Source organism: Sminthopsis crassicaudata, chromosome 1 (genome assembly GCF_048593235.1).
Source record: "Sminthopsis crassicaudata isolate SCR6 chromosome 1, ASM4859323v1, whole genome shotgun sequence".
NCBI lineage: Eukaryota > Metazoa > Chordata > Mammalia > Dasyuromorphia > Dasyuridae > Sminthopsis > Sminthopsis crassicaudata.
This window is the reverse complement of record NC_133617.1, coordinates 694,588,134-694,609,235: the sequence shown is the minus strand read 5'-3', so window position 1 is coordinate 694,609,235 and position 21,102 is coordinate 694,588,134. Positions and strand designations below refer to the sequence as shown.

Below are 21,102 nucleotides of genomic sequence, written 5' to 3'. Positions count from 1 at the left end.
AAAATGCTTTCTCTAAAAATATGTTTCATTCTCTTCAAACAGCAAAAAATGTATTTTAGAATGTTCTCATATTTCTCATATCTTGAAGTTAGTTATCTTCTAGATCCAGGGTTTAAGTGCTTTTCAACTTAGAAAGCCCATCAAGTTGGGACAAGAGCCCAAGGCATATGGAAAAAGTGCTGTCCCACCAAAATTGTTCAGATAAACAGAGGGAGTTGTAAAACAACTCTCTCTTTGAACAATGGAAAGACATATAGATTGGAGAAAGCATCCCCAAGAGACATATGCGAGACATGTGTCGACACAAAAGACATCACAGATGCTAGAAAAGGGTCTAGGCAAATCAAAAGTCATGGCTACAAAAACCATCCTTGAGTACCAGCCAATTGTGAGGGTGATGTGTTAGGCTTGTAAAGGGTAATTAAAGAAACAATACAAGAAGTTTCATTTAATGAAATAGAGCTTACTGAAATACCACCAATAATGTCAACTAAGTTAAGAGAATTCCTATTTTTGTCACTGACCAGCAGACTTCAATGGCTGAAAATTAAATTTGGCCATCCAAATAAATGTCTGAGAAATCAGCCACTGAACATAAGGATTATCAGCAGCACACTAATGAACCCATGAATCACTTATTTTACTTCCTTTGAATGGACAACAAAAATTTACAAGTAGTTAGTATCCTTTAACCAACTATACTCTTACCTTTCCCACCCTATACTTATTTTTCTTTTTAAATCTCAAAAGCACAACACATTTATCCCTGACTATCATCACTGCCATGACCAGGTCATCCTGTTACTTCTGCATTTTATTTTTGATTATAAGCTGGAGGGAGCTATTCTATCCCTAATGTTCTGTGCAAACATTAATTTTAAAAAACAGTGCCAATTTATATAGTTTGAGATCCTAATTTTATCATCTGGTGTGGTAGCTCAGATCACAGAATTTAAAGCCAGAAGGGACCTTAGAAATCTCTCTGATGAAAAAAACAGAGGACCTAAAAGGTAAAGTAATTGTCCCAAAATTTCATGGGTAGAAAGTAACAGAGCTGAGACACAAACTTAATTTCTTTGAATCCAAATTCAGCATTCCTTTCCTAATGGCTTTGGGACACCCACAAATCTGATGATCATGCATTCTAAGTCTTCCATCAAAGCCTTCAAATACAAAAATATATCTGTGTATATAACACTTGGGATAGTGAATGGAACATAATAAACATTCATTCTTTTTTTCACTCATTTACTCATTCATTTATAAAAATTGACCAGGCAACTGAATGCACGCTGGAGAGAATTATGTGCTTGGAATCAGGAAAACTCCAACTACTACCTGAGACAAATATTTATTGGCGTGTAACTGTGGGGAAGTCATAATTTCTTTGAGCCTCAGTTTGCTCATCTATAAAATTAAGAGGTTGGCCTTCAGGATGTTTTCCAGCTCTAAACCTCCATTCCCATGATTCCCTAATGGGACCAAAGTCACAATCTTATCCCTAGCAGCTCCTTTCCAATTGAAATCTATCACTCAATATACAGTTTTTTAAAATAAGTTTTTTGTAATTTATTTTTCTCTTTAATTTTATATATATATATGTATGTATACATATACATATTTATATTCATAATATTTTATTTCCCTCCAATTACATGTTAAAACAATGGAGCATGGAATGCAAAGAGAAAAATAAACTCACATTTTAAAGGGAGAGACAACATTTACAAATTTAATTATATGCAAAATATAGACACAATGAAAATGAACTTCTTTGGGGAGGGAAAGTCTCAGCAGTAAAGAGTAAGGACAAAGGATGCATGGAGCATCCTTCCTCATGCTGTTTAAATAAATGAGAGGGTGATGAAGAGAAAATAAGCACAATTTCAATCTGGCAAGGCCCTTTATTATTTGTGCAATCTCGGCAAACTTTATGTCCTGGTTATCCCAATATCTTTGCCAAGAAAACTCCAAAGGAAGAGTTGGACATGATTGGAACAACTCAACAAGAAAAACAAATACAAATCTCTACAAAGCACATTTGAACTTTTGAATGTGTATGAAGGGAATAGAGAGAGAGTGGATAATGGTGCTTTGAGTATCTGCTTGGTGGCATTTACTCATATAATATGGAAATAATATCACTTAATAACTGGCATTTACCTAGCACTTTGACATTTGTGCAGCATTTTATACACATTATTTCATTTAAGTCTCATGAAAAGCTTGTAAGGGTAAAAACAGATATCATTAGATTGTACAATGAGTATCAAGAAGTGGGATTCAAGCTCAAGTTTCTCTTGCTTGGCTCTCTCTTCCCTCTAGACTTCATGTCTCTAGGTAACAGAAGGCTGGGCACTGAGCTCAAGACAGACCAACATCCTTGGCTACAGAAGTCTCTGATGCCAGAAGAGAAAGAGAATTCACCAATGGCCCAAGATTGGGCATCAGCACCTGGGAAATTTTACCAACCAGATGTGGAAAAGGGAGAGTTTTCTATGAGGCTTTTTCTAAAGACAGTTATCCAGTAAACCATATTTTGGATAAATTAACACTATTTTAACCCTAAAAATAAACAAATAAACAATAAAAATAAGCAAATAAATTTCTGGACTATGTTAAGGACCAAACTTGTACTTTTAAGGCACCCTCAAAATTTAAATAGTAATCCTATCATGATGTAAAATCAACAAAATTATTTTTGAAGGAGACACCATGTTTCAGTGTTTGCAATTTTAAAGCATTATACAAGTGCCCATCAGTGATCTGTAATGATTTGCTCACCATGTGCCAGGTACTGTGCTAAGCACTACGCACAAAAAAATCAGTACAGTCCCTTCCTCAAAGAGCTTACAGTCTAATGAGGGAAGACAACATACAAACAATTGCATTAACAAGATAAAAAGAAGATAAATTAGAGCACATGCTCAGAGAGAAGACATCAGCAATAAGAAAGATTTTTTTAAATTTCATATATAAAAGTCAACTAAGTAAAGACAACATTTTTCTGAAAATTGATCTCAGTGGATTCTCAGCAAAGCAAATTGTGTCAAAATACTCTCAAGAAGAGAATAAAATAAATTCATCCAATAATATCCTTATTGCTGGAGATCAATTTGGCAACATTAGTTTAATGTTTAACTGTGATAAAATAAGATTTACTTTCTCTCTTTAAAAAAAAGGAAAACATGCAAAGAATGTTTACCTGAGAGCATTATGAGAGTCGGAGAAACCATCAGCTTCCGTGTCCTTTACTATTGTCCAATCAAAAACCAGGCCCGCCAAAGTGCTGAATGTATTGCCTATAAAAAACAAAATAAAAAACCCCAAAACATGTGGATGGGTAAAGAAGAATACAGACGTATTAGCCATCATTATTAGTGAAATTTATGAGTACCTATGTCAGGCTATATAGCTTGTGCTTAGTATTATTGTTGTTTAGTTATTTAAGTCTCTTTAAGAATCAATCTGGGGTTTTCTTGGCAAAGATACTGGAGCATTTGCCATTTCTTTCTCCAGCTCATTTTACAGATGAGGAAACTGAGGCAGGCAGGATTCAGTGACTTGCCCAGGGTCACACAGCTAGATTAAATTTAGGAAAATAGTCTTCCTGACTCCAGTCTCAGCACTCTGTGCAACTACGGTGCCCCCTAGCTGCCTCATGTACTTAATATTAGAAAGGATAAAAGGAAAAGAGGTGGCAGTGGTTTCTGACTGAGAGAATCCAAGGCTGATACATATGAAACAGTTACAGCCAGGTTATAATTAAGTGCTACATTGTGTGCCCACAGAGCCAGAGACTTCACCCTGCACAGACCTTGGTGGGGGGAGGGATGGGTCCTGGCAATCTGTTTGTGCCAGAATATCACTCTTGGGATGTTTTGAATTATTGCTTGCCTTGCCCTTTATTCCTGTGTTTAAATCATCCAGGTGTTACTGCACTTGATTCCTTTGTGGTGATTTGTACAGCTTTGATCCCTTCATCCCTCCTGGCTCATTCATCAATGCTGGGAGCTGATTGATAGCTTTGTTCTGATTTATGTTCCTTTGTATAAAAAGCTTAGTCTGAGATTTCATGCTCAGGTCTCCTCAAAACAGGGCAGCTGGACCCCAACTGTATACTTCTGCATCTCCTTGATCGTGAATACTCAGAGGACACCTTTGCTACTGTGTAACTCAGGGGATACTGGGATTTGGAAGTAATTGTGTAGCAGAAGTTGCCAATGTTCCTACGTGCTTCCTTTGCCCATTATTGAGCATCACAGCTTGAGATAACTTGTCAAACACAGAATTTGGCAGTATATTCCTTGCCTTAGTTCTGATCCCTGAGAACGTGCCTGACCATCTGAGACAGTCAGACTACATATGCTATGGAGCTGTGGACTTCAAAGAAGAGCATCTAAAGAAGTCAGTAAAAAATCCATTGAAGAGGTAAGCCTCAGGCTGGACCTCAAATGTGCCACAATAAAGACAACCAGTCTTCTAAATGTATAATATCCCCTTCTTTAACTTGTGAGTGTTAATTAGATATGTCATTCTGGTTCACTTGGGGAAAATGTGTCATTTCCCTTTATCCATAGAGATATTGATCATTTAAGTAATAATTTCATTGGTACCAACCTTATGACAGATTGGCAATGCGTCCAAGATGTAGATTTAAAAATTTACATTTTGCTGTTCATACCCTTTGATCCAGCAGTGTTTCTACTGGGCCTGTATCCCAAAGAGATATTAGAGAAGGGAAAGGGACTCACATGTGCAAAAATGTTTGTGGCAGTCCTTTTTGTAGTGGCTAGAAACTGGAAATTGAATGATGCCCATCAATTGGAGAATGGTTGGGTAAATTGTGGTATATGAATGTTATGGAATATTATTGTTCTGTAAGAAATGAGCAGCAGGATGATTTCAGAAAGGCCTGGAGAGACTTACATGAACTGATGCTGAGTGAAATGAACAGAACCAGGAGATCATTGTACAGGGAAACAACAAGACTATATGATGATTAATTCTGATGGACGTGGCTCTCTTCAACAATGAGATGATTCGAACCAATTCCAATTGTTTAGTGATGAAGAGAGCCATCTACACCCAGAGAGAGAACCGTGGAAACTGAGTGTGGTTCACAACACAGCGTTTTCATCCTTTTTGTTGTTTGCTTGAATTTTATTTTGCTTCTTTTTTACTGGTTTGATTTGATTTTTCTTGTGCGGCACAATAATTGTATAAATATGTATGTATATATTGGATTTAACATATATTTCTATCATATTTAACATATATTGGACTACTTGCCACCTAGAGGAGGGCATGGGAGAAGGGGAGAAAATTGGAACACAAGGTTTTGTAAGGGCTAATGTTGAAGAATTGTCTGCACATATTTTCTGAAAAATAAAAAGCTTTAATAAATTAAAAAAAAAAGAAATTTATGTTTTGGATATAGTCAATTGTAGGAATTTATTTTGTTCGAGTATGAATATTTTTAGTTTATTCCTCCCCCCATGCTAGAGGGAAAGAAAATTAATTGCCATTACTTGAAAAAAATACCCACAAAATTTAATAAAACAAACTAACAAATAAAAACAAGTAGTTCCTGTATTTCAGAGGATATACATGGTTAAGGATCATGCATTCTCTGACATTCTTGTTAAATCTCCTTAAATTCTTAGGGACTTCCAAACACAAATTCATTCTTTCCACTCTTGATAAATTGGTAAACAAACATTCAAGAAATGCTTACTATGACTAGATATAAAGCAAAAAACATTGTTCCTGACTCCAAGGAGCTTATATTCTAATGAGGAAAAAAATGTGTAAATAACTATTTGCATACCAATAAATACAAAGTGGATGAAAGAGAATCTCCAAGGAAAGGTACTAGCAGCTGAAGGGGGAGAAGGAAAAAAGAAAAGGTCTCTTGCAGAAGAAGTGCTACAGTGCTGAGCCTGGAGTCACAAAGACTCATTTTCCTGAGTTCAAATCTGATCTCAGATACTTCATAGGTGTGTGACAATGGACAAGTCACTTTGTCCACTTTTCCTTGGTTTTCTCATATGGACAAGATGGACAAGGAATTGGTAAATCACTTTAGTATCTTTGTCAAGAAAACCCCAAATGAGTTAAAAGAGTTGAACACGACTGAAAAAACAACAATATTTGATCTTGGAGCTAGCAGATAGCCAGAGAAGTTTATTGAATTGAAAGTAGTGGGGTGAAATCCTGGTCTCATAGTTTTGGGAAATTCACATTGGCAACCGAGTGAAGGATGGATTAAAACAAAGAAAGAGTTGAGACAAAAAGACAACTTAGGAGGCTGACACAATAGTCTTGATGAGAGGTAATGAGGATCTTGTGTGAGTGGAGAGAAAGATATGTTAATGAGAGATGTTCCTATAAAGGGTAAAAAAGCCCCAAGATTTTACAATAGGTTAAATATGTATAGGAATTTAGGATGAGCATGAGCTTGTAAACCTGGATGATTAAGAGTATGGTGGTGCCCTTGTTAGTAATTGGGAATTACTTTTGAATCCCATGATCAAGAAGGACTGGACACTTTCTATAATCCTCTTCAAAACAGGACTTTTCGGCAAAAATTAAAGCTATTTCAGTTGTCACTCTAAGATGCTTAGAAACTAAATGAGAAAACTCAATGAACTAACACCACAAAAGGCTAATAATCCCTAATTCAGCAGATCTTTCCCCATAGGCTACCACAATCTGGCAAGGATATACAAGCTGTACATGAACTGATGCTGAGTGAAATAAGTAGGACCAGAAGATCATTATATACTTCAACAACAATACTATATGATGATCAATTCTGATGGACGTGCTCTCTTCAACAATGAGATGCACCAAATCAGTTCCATTTGTTCAATAATGAATAGAACAAGCTACACCCAGAGAAAAAACTCTGGGAGATGAGTGTAACCACATAGCATTTCCAATCTCTCTGTTTTTATCGGCTTGCTTTTTTATTTCCTTCTCAGGTTAATTTTATCTTATTTCAAAGTCCAATTCTTCTTGTGCAGCAAAATAACTGTATGGATATGTATTCATATATTGTATTTAACATTTAACATGTATTGGTCTAACTGCCACCTGGGGGAAGTGGTGGGGGGAAGGAGGAGAAAATAAGAAATAAACTCAGTTAAAGACCTTGAATACAAGCAGTTAATTAATAGGAAAGATATTAATAACAAAAGGAAATATGATCCTCAGATCAGCTAAATGAATATATAGATAAGGCAAAGAAAAATGAATTGATAACTGATAAGATCGAGTATCTTTTGGATTTCCAACAGAATATGGAACTACATTAGGATGTTCCCAAATGGTTTAAGAGGGAAATCTAGAAGAGAAAAAGGCTAGAGAGAAAACAGACTGAGTGGTTCACCATGTTCAAAAAGTGGTTGGTGATACATGACAGTGAAGCTCAGTAGAGAAACTGGAGCTGGATTATAGATCTGATAATTGTGTATAGATATGATAACTGGACCTATAGAAGCTAAAAAGATCAAGAGAGATAGCATGAAAAAGAAAAGACCCAGGACAGAACCTGTAGAAAGACTCACAATAAGGGCGCATGGCTTAGATGAAGATTCAGGAAAGAATGGTCTGATAGAAAAAAAGAAACTGGGAAAGACTTGTGTCACAAAAAACTAAAGGGGAGAGGTTATCCAAGAGAAGAAAGTGATTAACAGTATCAACTTTGCAGAGAGGTCAGAAGAATGAGTACTTATAAAAGGTCATTAGATTTGGAAAACAAGGGATCATAGGTAACTTGGAAAAGACAGTTTCAGTTCAATTATGAATTCGGAAAACAAAACTTAAAAAAAAAAAGGCTTAAAAGCAAGTGAATAGAGAAAATATAGTCACCCTCATGTAGACAGATTTCTCAAAGAAGTTAGCTAAAATCCCAATAAACTTTGGATAGAAAATAGCATCTGCAAATGAGAACTATGGAATTTGAATGTGTCAACAAATGCTTTGTCCACTTTTTTCCATTTGTTTTTTCTCTTGTAATTTTTCCCTTTTGTTCTGATTTTTCTCTCCCAACATGATTCGTAAAGAAATGTGTATGTTAAAAGTTAATATACATGTATAACCAGAAAAAAATAAAAGAATTAATGAAATTTCTAAAAAGAAGTTAGTTGAAAAGAAGAGAGATATTAGATGACAGTTAGCATAGGCAGCAGAGCAAGTGAAAAATTATTTTTCAAGAATGGGGATATATGTAGCTTCCTATTAAAGATAGCATATAAACTGCTTTGAAAGGAGAAAAGGCAAAGGTGAAGAAGTAGTACATTCTAGGGAAGGGGGACAGTCAAAGCCAGTGATCAGCAAACTACAGTCAATAGGCCAAATCTAATATATCTGTGAGCTAAGAATCATTTTAATAGATAAAAAAATTTCATGATATGAAAATTATGTGAAGTTCAAATTTCAGCATTCATAAATAAATTTTGGTTGGAACATAGAAAAAAAAAGAGAATGGGAAGACTCGGTTGTGTTTGGAGGCAGCAAGAAAGGAATTTATCACAGGATATGTCCAGCAAATCTGGTGGTTTTCTCCAAAGGAAATCAGCCTTAGCAATGAAAGAAGAAACAGTCTTATCCGAAAGGGGTTTGTGGAATCTCTATTAAAGTCATAATTGGGATAAATAGGAAGAAAATTATGAGATTTTTCTGGAGTTTTTTTTTTTTTGACTGTTGTTTGAGAAACTAAGAATCAGAAGTGGATTCAAGGGAAGGCACTTAAGTGCTATCCAGTAGTAGTGGAAGAAATTATATTATCCCACTGGGATAATTGATGCCGAGGGAATTCAGAGATGGAGAGAAGAAATGTTTGGAGTTTTGCCCAAAGCATCCATGAGATCATAAGTCTAAGTTTGGAAGAACCTTAGAGCATATCAAATTCAACTCTCAAATTTTACTGATGAAGAAGCTGATGCTCAGAGAAGATCAGAGAGATGGCTTATTTTGAATTTAAACTCAGGACTTCTGACTACAAATGCAACAATCTTTCTACTCTACCACATACACAGATTGCATATCTCTGCTGAAAATTCACTAGATACAATCATTTCTCAACTCTTTCTACCACCGGTCTTTCCACATTTCAAATCTAACCTACTCAGTTTGCCAGATTTATCTTAGGAACAGCTCTGATCATGCGAGTCTACTTTTCTAGAACTTATTCCCTAGAGAATAAAATTCCAGCTTCTTGGTCTGGCATTCAAGGCTCCCAAAATGGATCTGAAACTTTACTACCTCCTTTTTCTCCTCAATATACATCTTTGGTTCTTGCCAAGCCAGGTCCCCATTTGCTCCTTCCATCATGACTTATTCATATTGTTCCTCTGGTTATAGATTGTTCTCTCTTCTCTAGCCTCTTCTAAGAGGCATGTAACTCAACAGATCCATTAATCAATAATCATTTATTAAACATCTCCTATATTTCAGGTACTATATTACACACTAGGAATCGAAATATAATGAATAAAACAATGTCTCTCTTTTATATAGAGTGACAATATGTGCATATATTATACATACAATAATATATATATATATATATTACACACACACACACACACACACACACACACACACATAATACATTGTAGATACAGAAGAAGGCCAATGGCAGTTGGGGGATTAGGAGAGGCTTTGTAGTACTTCAATCATATTTTAAAGAAAGAGGGATTTTCTGAGGAAGAAAATAGAAAAAAGTGTAATCTGAGCATTAGAGATGAACAATCAGAGTAAAGACACAGGGATGGAAAATGTGGCAGCCAGATAGAATGTGGAAAGATAAATAGTGTATAACAATGCTGGAAAGAGATGTTAGGGACAGTCCATAAAACCATTTAAAAACCAAACAGAGTAGGTTATATTTTATTCTAGAAGCAATAGAGAGCCACTGGAGTTTGTTGGGTAGTAATAATAGAATAGAAAGAGTATTTATTACACAATTGGTGATAAAGGACTGAAACATAAGGGGAAACTGGGGTTAGATGACTAAATAAAGGAGTCACCTGTATAGAGCTGATGAGGTCACTGAAAGAATAGCGAGAGAGAAGAGAAAGAAGGTGGCAGATCATTGGGAAATATCCACAGTTAGGGAGTATGATGTGATGAGTCAGCAAAGGAGACAAAGAAAGAACAGGCAGACAGGGAAAATGAAAACCAGGAGAGATCAGCAGCATAAAAACCCAGAGAACAGAAGGTATCCAGAAGAAAATTCTGATCACTACTGCTAAATACTACAGAGAAATCAAAAAGGATAAAGAGTGAGAAAAAGGCCACTAAATTTGGTAGTTAATATAATATTGGCAGCTGGAGAGTCAGAGAACATTATGAACAAGTGGTCAGTATGGTTGCCAAAAGAAAATTTTGACTCACCTTTCCTTTTCCTCTAGTCTTTATTATAAAGCTCTTAACTTTGAGAGGTTCCATCCTGAAATGTCTTTACTTAAATCTGAGAAATGTATCAGTGGGAGGCATATTTACAATTTCAGATGTCTAATGCAAAACCCAGAGGACCTTTCCAGGCTGGAAAACTAATTAAGTTCTTTTTCTGGTTCATGTTTTAAGCTGAATGACATAAGCGGGACAGAGAGGAGAGAGCAGAAAGAATAGAGAGAGAGAGAAGAAAGAGAAGAGGAAGAGAGAGGAATGAGAAGAGAGAAAGATGGAGAGAAATGGGAGAGAGAAAGGCAGAGAGAAATGGGAGAGGGAAAGAAAGGAAGAAGGAGGAAGAGGAGGAAAAAGAAGAGGGAGAGAAGAAGAAACGGGGAGAAAGAAGGACAACAGTAGTCATCTCGTCCCTACTTTCTTTCTATTATCCATCCTTCTCAAATCAAACAATTCCCAATCCATGGGCAGGTAGAAAATGGTGGGTGGATTTCAGCCCTCACCCTCCCATTTTAAAGATTGAGAAAATAAGGATATTTTAACCAGTTTAATGATTTGAAGATCATACAAAATGCTATCATGCATGTATTTCTGGAAAATCCCCAAGGAATCATTTAATTTTCTTTGCACTATCCTTCTTTACCTGCTTGTGCATTGAGATAACATCACAAGAAATAGCATTCCTCTTGGTTCCTGTTTTTGTGAAATAACAGGGTTATTTGGCTTCAGATCAGAGATTCTCAATTCAGAGTTCATAAACTTAAAAAAAAATTTTTGATAACTAAATTTCAACATAATTGGCTTCTCTTATAATCCAAAATTATGCTCTGTACCTAAAAACATTATTCTGAGAAGGGACCCACAGTCTTCATCAGTCTGCTAACAGAGTTCATGAAACAAAAAGTGAATAAGAATCCCTGACTGAATGCTCCCTAACATCCTTTCCAGCTCCAAAGTGCTCTGATACCCCTTACAACGCTGGCATTTCATACCCCATGGTAACAACTCCTAGGCAAGCATTCTGTTTACTAGATAAACCACACTATTCCAACCAATGGCTGGAAGAACAAAAATGTTGCTGACCTAGACTACTAAGAAAACTCCAAATCGGGGTCATAAAGAGTAGGATGTGACTGAAAAACAACTCAACAACAACAATAATGAACAAACTGTTAGGAAATATTTATACATATCAAGTGTAAACTTTTCTGTTTTAAAAAAAAAAAAAATGCCTCTTTGCAACTTTCCCATTATTCCTAATTCTGCCCTCCTGCTCTAAGTCAAGCAAGGCTAATCTTTCTTTAAAACACAGTACATTCCACACCTAGAAATGTGGGATTCTGGTAGGACAAATACCCACTGGAGCTGCATTACTCCTCACTGACTGTGCCTGATCAACCATAGAAAAATCCTGCTGGCACAAGAGTTTGAAATGTCATCTTATTTTTTGAGGGAATTAAGATCCCAACCTAAACTTGCTTCTGTTTCTCTGAAAGAAGAGCCAAAGCCATATTTCTTCATTTGTGTGTTCTTTCTGATAAGAATGGATTTTCTAATCATGTGATTAGATAATAAAATAATCACCAATGGCTCAATAAAAGAAATCTCATTATTTGTGGCTAGCTCTTATCATATGTTTCCTTATCAAATAGCAAGAGAAGCTTTAGAAGCGGGAAATGGTGACAGGAAATGACTTCTCATTATACTATAGATGAAAAAAAAAAAATAAGCACAATGACATCTTACAGTTTCTATACCTTCTTAAAAGATTCCTTTGGCCAAATTCTCTATCAAAAGCATAGATAGTTTCTAATTTGGTAGGAGAATGCTGTCAATAGAACTTTAGATAACCATTCCACAGATAAAAAGTACTTTCAATTTTAAACAGACCACACTGATTTGCACAAATTGACAATAACAGAACAGTATAACTTGTAACGTGCTCTCCTGGCAGTTACAATTACTAATCTGTCCTAGACCCACCAGAGTACCTTTGACCACTGTCCTTTGCAGTGTGAGCTCTACCCGGCTCGCCTCCTCTGAGGCCTTCTAAGGTCTCTGGCCACAATCTCTTGAATCTATAGCTTAGTAACCGGTAGCGCACTCAAGAACAACCACATGTAATCTTAAAAGCCTTTATTATACCTACTCACATAATGCCCTAGCTGATGCCCTGACTTGTTGGTTCCCAAGTGAACACCTGGTCAGAAGACCCACGTGTTCACTACCAAAATCCTTACCTCTTTCGGCTACCCATCTTGGCTTGGCCACCCAGGCTAGGAGCCAGGGTGAACAGCACGAGGTTAAAAAGGGCGGTTGCTGCCTGCAGTGGGCTTACATAGGGCCTGTGAGGTCACACACACAGCCAATCAGCGAGAGAGTCACCCATTACAAAACTATCTCAATATGGCCAGGATCCCGCCCAAGGGCAGTCCTAATATCCACAGAAATTACTTCTGGGCCTCAATCTCCCGATGCACTGTGTCCGCCCATTTAAAGGGCCCTTACAATAACTTACTTCCCAAAAGACAAAACAAAAAGGTGGGGAGGAAAATATAACAGTCACCTCATATATGCAAAGAGCATCAGAGCTTACAGATAGAGCCAGTAAGGGTCTAAGGCAGGATTCAAACGTTGGTTTCCCTGATTCCAACCAGGGTTCTATCTACCATGCATCTAGATGCCTCCTGGGATAACATCACTTTTTATCTTAAAATTCCAAAATTCCAACCAGTAATTTTCCTATTGAGCTGCTCCTAGTTAAACCAAGAAAACCTCTTAGTTCATCTAGAAGTCTCAGGATTTGGCAAGAATCAGAGAGGCAGAAAGTCATATTCCTTTCTGTAACCAGGAAGGTACCTTTGCATATTATAGGAGCCCAGTTCCCCTGATTTGATCTAGTGCAGTAGCACTGCATAAGAGTGTTGGACATGTAGTCAGGAAGACATTCCAAAACTGACCTCAGGTGCTAACTCTGTGATCCTGGGTGAATCACTAAACCCTATTTGCCTTAGTTTCCTCATCTGTAAAAATAATCTGGAAAAGAAATGGCAAACCATTCCAGTATCTTTACCAAGAAAATTCCAAATGGTATCACAAGGAGTAAGATACAACTGAAATGACTCAACAACAAGTCAAGAAGATTTTCTTGAGATAATTAGACTAGACAACTACTGATTGGGAATCTTGTAAAAGCCATTATTTGGATTGGACTAGATCCACTAATTTAAAGATCCTTTTTAATTCCTAAATTCAGAGATTTTACTATGGAACTAAATTCAAGATTCCAGGACATTAAGAAAACTATAAAATGGAAAGTAAAAGAAAATTCACTCTTAGCCATCTACAAAGATAACTAAATTTATCACCTTACTATAGTATATCTGGTATACCATAAAGAGTGATGGATTTGGAGTGAGAGGTAATAGGTTCAAACTCAAGCCCTGTCACATACTAGCTATATGACCTCAAACAAATCATTTAATCTCTTTGCGCCTCAGTGTCCTTATCTGTAAAATGAAGGGGTTATACTAGGTAATCTCCAAGGTCCCTTGCAGCTCTAAATCTGTGGGTCTCTGACCCTGTTGTGCTAACCATAGATTCCACTCAAATAGTGACTGCTGAGTGATGGCTGACCCCATATAAGGGAGAAGGCAGAAGCGATAGAATGTAATTGTGTAGTCTTATACGTAGGAAATAATATGAAGGGATTATTATACTTCAATATTCCTAGGTTGGGATTAGTGGCTGGCTTTAATGTACTAAGAATGTATATTTAAGACACTATGTAATAGTCTCAGACTGAAATGTGACTTTGAAGCTGGTGGGGAAGGAGGGGCTTCCAAGAAAGACCAAGTGGGCTAAGGATACCTCTGGGAATATAGAAACAAGGCAAAGGCCATAAAATTGGAGGTACAGTCTCCAAAAGAAAAATTTCCCCCTTTTTGTCTCAGGTAGTGGCAATGGAAAATTAACCAAAGGAGTATTGGCAGAAATCCAGATGAGAAAACTTTCCTTTGGGAGTTTACTGAGTTAAAAGGGCAAAAGGAGAATAGAAGGCCCTTCATTTTGTTATAAGCAGTCTGAGAATAAAAACCAAAGTAATAAAAGTCTCCCATATAATTTTTTAAAGATATTATCAAAGACAACTTCAAATAATCCTTGACGCTTGTGAACAGAGAGAAAAATAGCAGACAGATAATATGACCAGCAGCAGCCACTGTGTTTAGGCATGCTGGTCCAGGGATTTTTAGTCACATGGTTTTTATAAAACATTTAGTGCAGCCACTGAAAAATTAAAAGGCATCATTATAGTTCATAAATGCAATTAAAATTGTGTAATAAAAATTGTGTGATGGAAATAAGCCATAAATTTGTAAAACACATTTATTTTTGTAACCTCTGTCTACATTCCAAATCTCACTAAAATCCATCAAAAACTATGGAAGCTTTTTCCAGTTGAAAATCGGTATTGGTAGACTGATTCACAAAACACAGTTCGTGATATCTTGAGCAGCACCCTAAATTAATTTATAATCTTACAATATAACAGAGCAACTTCAAAAGATCAGTCATGGGATCATCAATCAACAGCTGGAGGAGAACTCAGAGACCATCTAATATAATATCACGTTACAGATAAATAAATTGAGACTCATGAAAGTTAAATGACCTGCTCAATGTCTTGAAGGAAGTATCAAAGTCAGGATATGAACTCAAGTCCTCTGGCTTCAGAATCAATGTACTGTGCTTCATTAACATGACTACTGTCTCCACTAATATGAAACCCAATTATCTTGCCTTAGCAGAGAGTTTTCATGGTTTGCTATAGCTAAAACACAAAATCAAATCATCCCCTGGTAGCCAGCTTTCTGGTAATGAGCCTCTCAAAACTCATCTAGGCTGACCTTTGGATAACCTGTGAATCCTGCATCACTATAACACAAAGTGATTCCATTTTAGCAAGATCTTTGGTACAATCTTTGAGAAGTCAATGAGGCATGGAGAAGCCTCTTGGTTCAGCAAAGGGACTAATTCAAAATTCTGCACAGGAAAACTTTACTTCGTCTTTTGGAACTATCTTGTTCAGGAGGCAATATTGTGCAGTGGATAGAGAACTGACCTCTGCATTACTAAGTTTCAAATGTATATCCTGCCTCAGATAATAACAAACTATGGGAGCCTGGATGCCTCTGGCAATTGTCTGACAAAGTTTCAGAGACAGTGTTGCTCTTCTACTGAGAGCTCCCCACAATGATGAAATCACAGGTCTGTTTTTCTTAAAAGCCTTCACATGGTAGCAGTTATCTAGAAATATCAAAATTCAGATAATAACCCCTCCAAGAGGACAGAGGGTCAGTTCTGTCCTTAGGAAGGAAACTCTAGCTTTAATTGAGCTAAAACACAGATAAAATCCTAGCCAAGATTCAGACAAGAGGCCTCTGTCCTTTATCTACTGACAGTAATAAGCCCTTCTAGCAGGAAAGACCAAGAATAAAGCTGCAATTATCTTTTGTTTATATAAACAAGCTGACTGCTTAAGAATAAAAAAGTTGCCCCTGGATTACAGGTCCTTAGGTTATTAATGAATGGAACTATTTGCAATTGGGATCTTACATTCTTGTATTTCTTGGGGGGGGTGGGTGTCAAATTTTGTTAAGGACCTGACCAAAGTAGAATTTAAACAAACTAACAATTAATCCCTATTATTGGACCTTTGAAGTCCCATACCTTTCTAGGACAAATCAACTCTATAAAAATCAGTGTGTCCTAGTCCTAGCACAGCTGATAGCATGAAAGAGATCTTTCTTTTAGGGGTTTAATGAATGTTAGATTGCAAACTTCATCAGGGCAGGCTCTTATTTATCATTATACAGAGTGCCCCTAAAGTATTAGTGCATTTTTAAGCGTTAGTAGAAAGGATTAGCTTCTCATAAAGCTATGAGAATAATTAACCAAAATCAATATCAAAGACAAAAGTCATATGATTATTTCAAGATATTCGTACCTATTAAAACACAATGCTAAGTAGTACCTTAAGATTATATGTAATGGGGACAAACTGTACCCAGAAATGCACCAGAAATGCTAACAATAGTAATAAGACAAGAAAAAGAAATTGAAGGAATATACATAAGTAATGAAGAAACAAAACTATCATCCTTTCCAGATATGATGGTTTATTTAGAATAATCAAGAGAGTCAACTAAAAAAGGAACTGAAATAATTAGCAGGTTCAGGAAAGTTACAGGATATAAAATAAATCCACATAAATCATCAACATTTCTATATGTTACAAACAAAATTCAGCGAGAGATAGAAAGAAAAGTTCAATTTAAAATAACAACAACCAGTATAAAATACCTGTGAGTCTACCTGACAACACACACACAAAAACTATATGAATACCATTACAAAACTTTTCACAAATAAAAATAGATCTAAATAATTAGAGCAATATTAATTGCTTTTGAGTAGATGAAGAATATAATTAAAATGATTATACTAAATTAATTTACTTATTCAGTGCCTTGCCAGTCAAATTATGAAGGAATTATTTTATAGTTAGAAAAAAATAATAAAATTGATCTGGAGGAAGAAAAGGTCAAAAATATCAAGGGAATCAATAAAAAATGATGGAAGGCTAGCAGCATCAGTTCTTGTAATGTTCTGTTGTCTCCAGAAACTGCCAATCACTATCTGGGAGGAGACCTGCTGTCTCAACTCAATCCCAGACTCGATCCTTCTTCCTCCAGAGTGCTGCCCCAACTCTGGCCCTGAGTAGACTCACTTCTCCAGGCCCAAAGTTGTCTCTTTTATCCTCCCAGAGAAGGGGCGTGTGAGAACTCAAGGGCATATGGGAAAATTACTTCAACCAATGAACTTGCTCCTTTTAAAGGTTGTGTAAACTCCTTTTCATATGTAAACTCCTCCTCAGAAGTTCAAAGGGGTAAACTCCCCTTAAAGGCAGGAACCAAAGGTGTGAACTAGAGAATTGTTAAGTACCACCTTAGCACTTAGTAAGAACCTAACAAGTTCTCAAACTATACTAATTGGGAATCATCAAAATATTTTGGTTCTGAATAAGAATCACAGTGCTTGATCAATGGAACACAATAAGAAACAAAACAGAGCAACCCAGTGCCTGATAAACACAAAGGTCCCAGCTATTGGGCAAGAATTGACTGTTTGATTAAAACTGCTGGGAAAAACAGAAAATAGTCTGATCAAAACTAGGCACAGACCAATATTTCACATAATATATTAAGATAAGCTCAAAATGAGTATATGATTTAGATAAAAAGGATGAAATCATAAGCAAATAAGTGGACCCGGAAGAAATTACATATCAAATTTATGGATGGGGAAGAATTCATAATCAAACAAGATATAGAAAAGTTTGCAGGGGATAAAATAGATAACTTTGATTACTTAATACTTTAAAGTTTTTGTACAAAAAAAAATCAGTGCAGCTAAAATTAAAAGGCAGGAAATTGGGAAAAAATCTTGGCAGCAATTTCTTTTACCAAGTTTCATTTCTCAGCTATAGAGGGAACTGAACCAAATTGATCAAAATAAGAGCCATTCCCCAGGAGATAAATTAGTAATGGACATAAACAATCAGTTTTCAGAAAAAAAAAAAAAAAAAAAGAATTGAAAGCTATCAATTGTCACATAAAAATGCTCTAAATAACTAGAAATTAAAAAATACAAATGAAAACTCTAAGATTGACATCAGATTGACTAAGACACTAGAAAAGGAAAATGACAAATCTTGGAGGGGATGTGGGAAAATAAGTACATTAATATGCTATTGGCAAAACTGTGAACTAGTCCAACGACTGGAGGCATTTTAGGTCTATAATTTTAATGATTCAAAACTGCACTAAGAGTTTGGAGACAGCCTGTATTGCTTCCAGTACCTAGCATAGACTATTCATTACATCTAGCAGATGATTAACAAATGTCTGGTGAATAAATAAATTAATGGCTAGGGAAGTAAAACAACAATTAGGGGACAATGCAGAACTATGTGATCTAAAGCATGGTGGAAGTGATTGTTTCAAAAAATGAGAAGGCAGTGTGGGGGGCTGAAAGAAACCTGAGATGAATACTGAAGTATCTGAAAGTTCAGAAGCTGAAATATGTAAAACTATACATTACAATAATAATGTACTATATTACTCTCTTTCAAGATCAAATATTTCTTATAATTTTCTTAAATTTCTGACTTGATGTTTGATTCTAACTTTTTGGGGGGATAGGATGATTTCAAAACTACAAATTCATTGATGGGGGAAAGCTTCCAGTAGGGAAACTTCCTTCACCAATGCAGATCAGCAACTTCATTATAACTTATTATAGAGCCAATGGGGGCCTAGTGAGGTTACAGGGTTTTATGGAAACTATCTGTCAGAATCAGGATTAGAATCCAAGGTTTCACGACTTCAAGATTGATTCTCTATCTACACTAAGCTATTTCTCCATGCTTCCTGAGTTTTTTACCTTTTTTTGAGTGTGGAAGCTTTGAGCAATCTGTTGAAGTCTAGGAGGCTCTTCACAAAAATAATGTTTTAAATACATAAAGCAAAATGTATAGGATTACAAAGGAAACAATTATATCGAAATACAGTTATCTGTATTTTCTATATATATATATGTACATATATGATACAGATGGAAAAATATATGGATGCACATATTTGTATATTGTGTATATATACATATATATATATACACATATATAAAATATATGCATCAAAAGAGCATATGTTCACAGTCCTCAGGAAGGGTAAAGGAAATATACCTGCTAATCTCAGTCCTTGTTTAAGCAGGATTTCAACCACAGGGCAAGAACAATTTCATTTTTCATGGAGCAAAGTGTGCCAATTCTGTGGGGATTGAAATGATACCATGCAAACATGTATAGAATTTGGTTAAGGAAGTAAGAGTGCTATTACAACATTAGGAGGCAAAACTTGCCTCAATGTTGACAATTTGGTTTATTAACTGGAACTCATCCAATATCATGTCTGTCACTCTATCATGGCAACGTGGAAAAGTGTTACATTCAGGTGACAGGTTTCTTTCTTTATCTTTCTTTAGTATAATGACAGCCTTAAGAGAACAGCTTTTGACTCCACAACCCTGACAGGATGCCACAAACAAACTGGGTCTTGGCTAAGAGCCATACCAACCCAAAGTCAAGAGGAGGACAGTGGCTTAAAAGCCACAGTGAGTCACTTGATCTGAATCAGAAAATGTTTCTGCTTTTTTCTCTGCAAGACTTTCTAACTTCCTTTGCATGTGCCCACTGACCACCAATGTGCAAACAGGGATAAGAGGCAGGCCCATGTGGGGTCAGGCAGAGAGTACCAAACTCTTCTTAGTGTCCTGCTCCCAGTGCCATCAAGTCTTAAAAGAAAGGATGGTGCCATGAGACACTTACACTTTAGAAGGACATTCTCATCCCATCTAAGAAAATGGAGGCCAGAGAAAATAGCACTTTTCTCTGGAAATCCTAACACTCCCTCAGAGTAAATGAGAGAAAAACAATTTAGGAAATTCTTGCAATAGTAAAGAGAAATGTAGGTAAAAGAAAGCAGTTATTCTAACAATTCAAAGACTATTAAAAAAAAGGTTTTGAGGGGAGCTAGTAGCACAGTGCATCAGCCCTGAAGTCAGGAGGACCTGAGTTCAAATCTGGTCTCAGATACTTAACATTTTCTAGCTGTGTGACCCTGGGCAAGTCACTCAATCCTGATTGCTTCAGGAAAAAAAAAAAAAAAAGGTTTTACACAAATTATATGCAAAAAGTTACTCACCTTCAGAATCCAGAGCCTGAATTTTCAGTTCCAAGGGAGAGTCTTCAAGATAGAGTTCTCGGGTGGTAGAAACAATCTGAATGCCATGGATGATGTCCACAATAGCATCACAGCGCAGAACCTGGCCGGTCACTGAAAGAGATGGCCCAGACACAATCAGCCCCTTAGTTTGAAATGCTTGCTGTTTCTTCTTTCCTTTCTCCTCTCTATTTGGCTGGTAGGTCAAAGACCTCACCTGGGTTAGGGATGAGTTCACAGAAAATTTGGGGGACAGGAAATATGTTAAAGGAAAAGCCTGGAAACACAACTTAAACCAGCGTGGAAAGTGTCTAGTGAGCTCATTCACATGATTTAGAATGGCTCTGGCCAAGAAATGGATTCTGACATTTAAACCTCCTTTCTGAGTGTAGACACCATGCCTCCTCCAGGAGATGGTATCAACGTCTGTTCTTTTACGATCTAACTTATAACAAAACACCTTATTCCTCTTTAAGATATTCAGACTAACTTAGCTCCACTGAGAGGTACCCTCTGCCCATACCCTCACAAAACCTTCAACACAGAGTAGTGTTTTTCTCCCCATAAGCTTTAGGACCAGCCCTTGGGAGGAGTTCACATCTTTGATTTAATTGACATAGGGGACTGCCAGTATGAAAATTCCTTCCACCTAACATATCAGCAAATGTTCTGCAACTTAAAATATAAGAGAATTGTCTGAAGGAACTGAGGAACTAAGTAGCTTATCTGGGGTTATGTACTAGAGGTCGAAGGTTTTCCTGTCTCCAAAGCCAGAACTCTATCTAGACACCAGGCTATCCAGTCATAATTTTTTTAAATGACACTAAAAACTAGAAATCAGACC

At 36.4% G+C, this 21,102-nt stretch overlaps 1 protein-coding gene across 3 annotated transcripts in view; it reads right to left on the bottom strand.

The window, feature by feature from the left end:
* The window catches only part of NUP210 (nucleoporin 210), a 151,600-nt gene that overhangs the window by 102,362 nt on the left and 28,136 nt on the right, over positions 1 to 21,102 (bottom strand). For all 3 annotated transcript variants that reach the window (XM_074283676.1, XM_074283675.1, XM_074283677.1), the window contains exons 3-4: positions 20,241 to 20,372; positions 3,206 to 3,302 (exon numbers count right to left, since the gene is read on the bottom strand). In XM_074283676.1, coding sequence (XP_074139777.1) covers positions 3,206 to 3,302; positions 20,241 to 20,372 — 229 coding nt within the window. The remainder of the gene's footprint in view (positions 1 to 3,205; positions 3,303 to 20,240; positions 20,373 to 21,102) is intronic.